Below are 7,722 nucleotides of genomic sequence, written 5' to 3' on the forward strand. Positions count from 1 at the left end.
GAGCTCGTAGAGGGAGGCTTTTGTCTGACAGCCTCTGGGTAGGCAGCTGCGAGCAATGGCTCCTGAAGGACGGGGCGCTGCTTTCTCCACTGTTCAGTTGTGCGGCTGTGAAAAGCCAACGCGGTGCGTTCGAGGAACAAAATCTTAACAACAACTGTGGCGGTTAGCTTCCTGTCTTTTCCCATTCACATGGTAGTTTGATTTACTCAAGAGCGTCAGGGGCATATTTTGATTTTGTGCCCTTAATCGAAGGGGAGCGTATTTCGCTCCCAGCCCCGTGGGTTGTTGAACAGGTGGCCAGCAGCAAAGCCAGTCACTGCGGTCTGTGGGCTTGCATCGTTATTCCGCTATCGATCGCGCCGGGACGTCGAGCAATCTCTTCCCCTCGCCCCGACCTCCCCTGGAGTTTTTGCGGGACCGACAGGACCTCTCCCCGGGAGCTGAGATGCAGGTAGCCGATCAGACACGAGCTCTGTTCAAAGCAGTACCTGGTGCAGCTTTAAAGAAGAGCTGCTCGGACCGTGTGACGACCCAGGACACACGCCCTGGCTTCCCGGGCCCCAAGGGCTCACGTTCTCTCTCCAGCCGAAGCTCCCTTTAAAGCCAGCGGGGCTGAATCTGCAGCCCAGCCTCAGGAGACCGCCGGCTCGCTGACAGCTTTGGGAGGTCAGCGAAATGTCTCTTAAAATAACTTCTCAAACTCTGTGTCATGGCAAGGGAGAGAAGTGCTGATTTGCAAAGCAAATATCTAAGCCATGGTGATATTTCTGGACTTTAGCCCTGAACCGCTGGGTCCCCCGGGGCGGGAGCAGCCCGGTCGCTTCGCCTCCGTGTTCCCCCGATTTCCGCGGCAGCCTCCGCTTCAGGATGTGCCCAGACGTGGCAGCGCCGGCAGGATTCCCCAAGCAAAATGATCCCACACCGCTCGGAGCAGAATCGCATTTATTTCTTTATGTCAAAAGATGCTGATGTTCCCAGTGTTGAGCCAAATGCGACGTGACAGGGTCCCTCCGGGCGTGGAGCGCCGAACCCTCCTCTGGGGCCGGGCTGTCCCCAGTGTGTTATCTGCGTGTCCTTTCCCAAGAGAGCGGAGTTAAGGGCTAAATCGTGACACCTTCCCCCTCCCCTCAAAGCCCGTTATCATTTGTTAGGAATTTCATCTCTTCATGCTGGAAAAGTAGACCCCCAATAGCCGGGCTTATTGCGTATAAAAGTTGTTAAAGCAACCTTGGCTGAAATACAGGAAATTATTGACTTCGGTTTGATAGCAAAGCCTTTGTTTACGAGGTGAACCCTAGCTTTTAAACCATGTGGGGGAACCGCCCGTGCCGAGGGGCTCTTGGGGGGCTCTCAGCGACCCGCTGCAGCGGGTCCCGCCGCACGGGGGCATTTCCCGCCGAGACCCCGCGAAGCCCCGCTCCCGTGGCCGCGCAGCTCAGCAAGCGACTGGCTCCTCCGCACCCCTCCCTTGTCCCTACAGCCTAATTACAAGCGGATGAGCCTTCCTCTCTTTCTCCGTTCAAATGCAAATGGCCCCAGCACCTGCAGGTTGTTACTGCTAAGTACCACCCGCCCCCCTCCTCCCCCCCGCCGAGTTCACAGCACGGCGGAGGTCGGGGGGGGGCCTCTGGAGACGGGCTAGCCCGAGCCCTTGCACAGGTTTCCGGAGGTGCTTCACAGGCTCAGTCGGCTCTGAGGTTCTCTCCTTTAAATTAAACCCCAATGATTCCATAGAGGAGCTCCCTCCAAAGCGGTTTTTCAAGTTTGTAACAAGACATCCGCGGACGTCGGTCTCCCGACAAGCAGGACTTGCTTTGAAAACTTCGCTGCAGGCCTGTTAGGGGCGCGGGGCTGTCGTTTGTGTCAGAGTGGTTGGGCGGGTTAAAATTGAAACCTGAGAGGTACCGGTGGAGTTATTCTAAGTTGCTCTCAATTCTCTTTCCAGGTCACCCTCGCTTTTTCAATCAGCTGTCCACAGGGCTGGACATTATTGGCTTGGCTGGGGAGTGGCTGACGTCAACTGCTAATACAAACATGTAAGCAGTGTCTCGTCGTCAGCGTGTGTGACTGGTGCTTAAAGGGGCTGCCATCTATCATGGTAGACATGTATTGTCGCAGACGTGTATAATTTTCTTCTTTCAATGCCGATAGTTGCGTCTTCAATAAAATCGTCTCATATTTTTCTTAATGTGGCGGTAATACAGTGAAAATAGTTATATAAAGCTGAACAGTTTTACGCTTCTGATAAATAGAAATGCAAATGTCTCAGAGCACATGGTAAGTAAAACATGCTGATTCTAATATCATATGAAATTATTTTTCTTCTTTATCTTTTCCCGAGTTTTTTTTTTAAGCTTTGTCTCCAGACTGAGTAATTCTCCAGCTATCCATATATTAACACTGTGTAATGTGTAATATATTAACACAAAATGTGTAAAACTTTATTGTCTTTTCTCCTGTTGACTTCAGAGGTAGCAGGCTCGGGGCACCACCTTCTCCTTTTCATGTGCTGGTGAAGAAGTGGCTTCTGGGTGTCTTCAAAATGATTAAAAATATAACACTGAAAATTAATTTGATGCTAATGAAGGAATTAGTCTAGGATTTATTGAAGTTTTGTGTAAATAAATAAATGGAAGTATAAAAAAAGTAAAATTTTACATATAGAACATATCAATGAGGAAACTTTTCCTAATTTCTCTTGACCTCAAAATTAATGAAAGCTAAATGTAAGATATTATGTTGCATTTTTGCAATAAAGAGTGTAATTAATGAAAAAAAAAACCACCACCAAACCAAAAAACTTTCTAGCCAGTTTTTATTTATTGATTGATTTGTATATGCTCAAAAATGTGATTGGAGTCCAAATACTTGGCAGGTAACAGACTGCCTTCTGTTTTAGTCCTGTACTGGATGTGTTTTAACTCTAAAGCTACCTCTGTTTTGGGTAGTCTGTTGCTAATTGGCAGAACACAGGAAATATGTCTGCAGCTTGGAAAATGAACAATATTTTCACTGGCCTATCCATAAGTAAATGGTTCATTAAGTATAGCTGATTACTGGTAGCTCTACGTAGACTATGAGCTGTGCCTGTTTTGTGAAATTAACAATAAAGAATAATATATAAGGTGCTCCAGCCAAAACCATCCTGCTCTTTGTAATAATCATCTTCTCAATTAGTTCTCTGTTTGCTAAAAATTGGTATGAGACATTCAGATTAAAAGCTTATCGGGAAGAAAACCCAGCAACATATATTTTAATTGTAAAACAAGTATTGCAAAGTACCTTTTTTTTTAACACCACAATTAAAAGTGAAACCAAATCTGATGACATTTCTAAAAGAAAAGTTTGCTTAAATATTGTTCCTCTGTGACAAAAACATACTTCAGAGCGTGTCACTTTTTGCAAGCCCCTTTACCTTTAACTAACTTAGTTACTCTAGCTTAGTTATCCTCTTGTAATCAGTGAAATTGCACAAATCTGATAGGCCATAATAGAATTCAGCTCTGTGGCAGACTGTGATAGTATTATGAAATATTGCCATCATTATTAAGAACATCGCACTCAGTTCTGAAAGAGTAACTCTTTTTTTTTTTTTTTTAAATGAGGTTGCTTTTGCCTTTGTCTGGTTTTAAAAGTAAATTATTAAATAGCTAGTTCTGTAAAGCTAGTTTCTGATCCATTTATACTTTAAACGAGAACATACCTTGAAAATACTTGTCTGCAAGCATGAAAATTGACTATCTGTTTGCTTGTATGAGGTTTAGCAAATGCAAAATAATACATTGCTCTCTTTTTTTTTCAGCAAACCAAGGTCAACATGATATGCTTTCAAATAACACAGTAATTGCAAGTAAGGTTAAAGCAAGATATTTGTAAAATATGATTCAAAGAACTGACAGAGAAGGTTATTAAAAATAGCCAAATGGTCTCTGTGAGCTCTGGGGAACATATTTGTTTTGAGCAGTGTTCCAGCACAGAAGAGCAGGTTCTGACCTTTACCTAGAAACTGTTCTAACCTATTTCAGCTACACAAGCATGTAACACACAAGCGACAGTAACACTGGATTATGGTAGGGAATGTTTTCCACTTGCCATTTTTTCTTTTCCATCTATAAACAATACTTAAAATATTTGTGAACAATTAAAAAATATGTGTTTTCTTTCACAAATGAGTTTTGAGTAATCAAAACATCTGACCTCTTAAAATTTTGACTTGTCATTAGGAAATGTTACTTAAATGTCACTGTGAAGATAATATATTAAATTGAACATAATAAGCTTCCCACATTGACTTGGAAATAATGTATCAATGTACTATTCATAGTTCAATCGCTAATTGTAAGACCGTCAAGGTGGAAATTTCAGAAGTTGCCATTATTCATCCAGCTCTAGGGATCTGTAGTGCAGGGCGTTCGCTCACTATGCAGCAGCCAGCTGAGGTTAGAAAGCAATAATATTATCCGGAAATGCTTTTTATGCCCACTATTAGCCGAGACAAGAGAATTATATTGGTATTTTCAGCATTATGCATTTATTCTTATGAAAATGTAATGTAGAAAAATGATATAAAATGCTTTATGTTTATTCTCAGAATGCTTTTTACATACCGGCAAACAGGAGAACAGGTAGGTAGGATGATTTGGCCTGATAAAATGATTTGGCCTTTAGGTGAGAGCAGAATTCAACCAGCACTGGCCACTACCAAAAAACTCATTCATTTATTCTGTTCAGTAAAGAGTCTGAGACTCGTGACTGTTGTAGTTAATTCATAGAAATACCTGTAAAGGTTGTAACTGTACGAAAAATCTAATCAGCGTTTTTTGTCAGGAGATTGGTTCTAAGGTCAGACAGTTCCTTCCAAGCCAAACACATTTTCTGTGTTTTAACTGTGATTTTTAAAGTCTAATATAGTTGCATTGGCCTTATCATTTATAATCATCTGCATTCTTCTTTTATTTCTTTGTCAGTCTTTGGAGACTCAGAAAATAATTACATAATAAAATAAATAAATCCTGTTTTACTTGGGTTTAAGTATATTCAAAATTCCCCTTGTGAACACTTGATATTTTATATACAAAAAAACTTGCTTAACAATATATATTTTTTTGTACAAGCCTCTAAGTCTTCCAGGAAGTATGTAGGGATCAGTGTAAAAGGTCTTAGGACAAAATTCAGAATGTGTTTAAACTGATGGAAAAAATCGCATTGACTTAAACATACCTTGTATTAGGCTACAGTGATCTATATACTGCTGAGCTTCTGTTGACTTCAGTTGGTCATTCTGCCTGAATAAAGATTGGAATATATCCTAGACTTGCAGTGCTTAAAAGCAAAACAAAAAAAACCCCCACTGTTAGCAGACATCAACTGGTTTATTAATTTTGTCTCTCTGTAAATATTGGCAGCACCCAAACTTCAGATCAGCGTTCAGCTGTCTGTCTCCGGTAGTTCTAATGTAATAAGTGCAAAATAAGCAGTATTTTGGCTTCTGAAAATAGCAATTACAACAATTAAATTACAAATGCTCCTTAATCTTAAAGGAATGTTTTAAAAATAGTGGTTGTGTTTCTCTGATGGACTAAGGACACATAAGGATTGTAGAAAAAAATTAATATTTTGACTAACCAGTATAGCTGTAAATAAAAGACAAGCTTTTCAGACACGTTCCCTTCTTCACACCACATGTCTCCTTAAAGTTTGCCATACCTATTCTCAAAATGTCATTTTAGTATTAGATAGACAACACATACATTTTGGCAAAATTATTCAAGTGGAAGACATCAGTCGGATCCAAAGTGTCGGGGTGTCATGTTCTTATAGATTCATTTGGAAATCACGAGTTGATTTTTTTTAGTTTCTTTCTGCTTCCTTTTTTCCCCCCCTTTTTTTCTTTTTTTTTTTTTTTTTTTTGGCATACACAGCAAGCAGAGTTTGTTTACAGCAGTAGCAATTTATCCATGTACCTTGATCACCAAAAATGGTTGTATGGCTGTCGCTTTCCATCCACATATCTGTCTGTGACATCAGGGCATACCAGACTATGCAATGTTTTTTGCCCTCATTAAGTGGATGCAATAGTTGACTGCTGACTTGTTTTTTGTAATTGGTAATTAGAAAATCATCATTTATAATTACTCTTGACAGTTATTGATCTTATGGTGTTGTAGAAATAAGTTGTCCTTGGAGATCACCAACAGAATAAATCCACATAATTAATTGTACTTAGACTTTGAAGCCCTGGCTCAGTACTTCTAATTATGGTCGTGTTTAGCTCAGTGAAGTTCACTGTTTTCGTAAGGATTTGGCGATGTGCTATTCCACAAGTGTGGAATTGGCACTTTGGGAAACAGATGTTTTACAGTACAATCATGTACGGCAGTATCTTGTACAGCAGTCAGCAGCACTCTGATGGTGAGCATTAGGTCTTATGTTGGTTATATAGAAAGTTGCAGAAGAGCTAATACTGCAGTTTTTATCGACGAATATTTCCAGTATTGTCTTCCTGAGGATTTTTGCTTGGGTAAAGGTTGCAATATCGGAACCTCAATTTATAGGAACACTTTTAGGAATCTTAAGCATTTTCAGAAAGAATCGTAGACTCGGAATTTATTGTGTGTTTTTAGAATCTGTATTTGATCTTGTTCGGTTTTGTTTGCTTTATCTATGCAGGTTTACCTATGAAATTGCCCCTGTTTTTGTCCTCATGGAACAAATAACACTTCAAAAGATGAGAGAGATTATTGGATGGTCAAATAAAGATGGTGATGGAATATTCTCACCTGGTGAGTTTTTTCCTTTCTGTTTTGGTGGTTTGACTAAAGCTTCAGAAGTTAAAATAAACATAAGATGTGTCTGAATGCCCACAATATCTGCAACACAAAACAATGCACCAGAAATTTAGAAGTAGGAATTTCCCACCTGGAGTATGTGCTTTGTTTAAGCATCCCACAAAAAAGTTGGGGGTGGGGGGAAATCTTTGAGTATGGCTATATATCATGGCTGGCCAACATTTTAAAACTTGACTGCAAGCTCTGGTACATAGTTAGGCACACTTTTTTTGCACTTCATTTCTGGAGGTGCTGAGCAGCTACAACTCCCACTGTCCAATAGCCCTAGAGAATCATGTACTGACTTCTTTGATGGTCAGTGAGGATTTGGGCTTATAGTCAGAAAAACACTGTGACTGCCTGTCATTTTCTGGGACTTATTATCTGGGACATCATCTGTCTGGATTCACAAATATGACTCTGAAGACTAAGACAAAGTATCTTCCCATGAAGGTGATATAAAGACAGTCAGCAGTGGCAGAAAAGACTGGTAAACCATGTGGAGGTCCTGGGCCCATGTGTGGAAAATGTGGCGCCCAGCAGAACTCCAGACTTCTGGGTTTGGGGTGGGGGGGACACCATCCTGTTTTAGAGAACGAAGGACAATTCCACCTCCTTTTGGAACAGCCCGCATAAAATCCAGGAATGCACACTTGCTTGGTCTCCAGTCCCATCTGCTAGAAAAATACAGATCTTTCTCAGTGTTCTTGCTATTGAAGAAATATTAGAGGAAGAAGTTATCCTAGACTTTATGGATGAGATTCAAATTACTAAATCTTGAGGTTTGCATCGTAGAACTGAGCTAATTGTTCTGGGCTGTTTTTAGCAGTAAACCAAAAGAAATAGGTGCTTTCCCTCAATTCACATTCTTCAAAAGTAAGTGTCAAAATAGATT

The 7,722-nt window shown here is 40.8% G+C and overlaps 1 protein-coding gene across 1 annotated transcript in view; it reads left to right on the plus strand.

Moving 5' to 3' along the window:
• Nucleotides 1-7,722, plus strand: part of GAD1 (glutamate decarboxylase 1 (brain, 67kDa)) — a 31,571-nt gene that overhangs the window by 9,406 nt on the left and 14,443 nt on the right. The window contains exons 10-11 of the mRNA XM_009325457.1: nt 1,946-2,036; nt 6,670-6,782. Of these exons, the coding sequence (XP_009323732.1) occupies nt 1,946-2,036; nt 6,670-6,782 (204 nt within the window). The remainder of the gene's footprint in view (nt 1-1,945; nt 2,037-6,669; nt 6,783-7,722) is intronic.

The sequence above is a fragment of the Pygoscelis adeliae genome, unplaced genomic scaffold, assembly GCF_000699105.1.
Source record: "Pygoscelis adeliae isolate BGI_AS28 unplaced genomic scaffold, ASM69910v1 Scaffold106, whole genome shotgun sequence".
Taxonomy (NCBI): Eukaryota; Metazoa; Chordata; class Aves; order Sphenisciformes; family Spheniscidae; genus Pygoscelis; species Pygoscelis adeliae.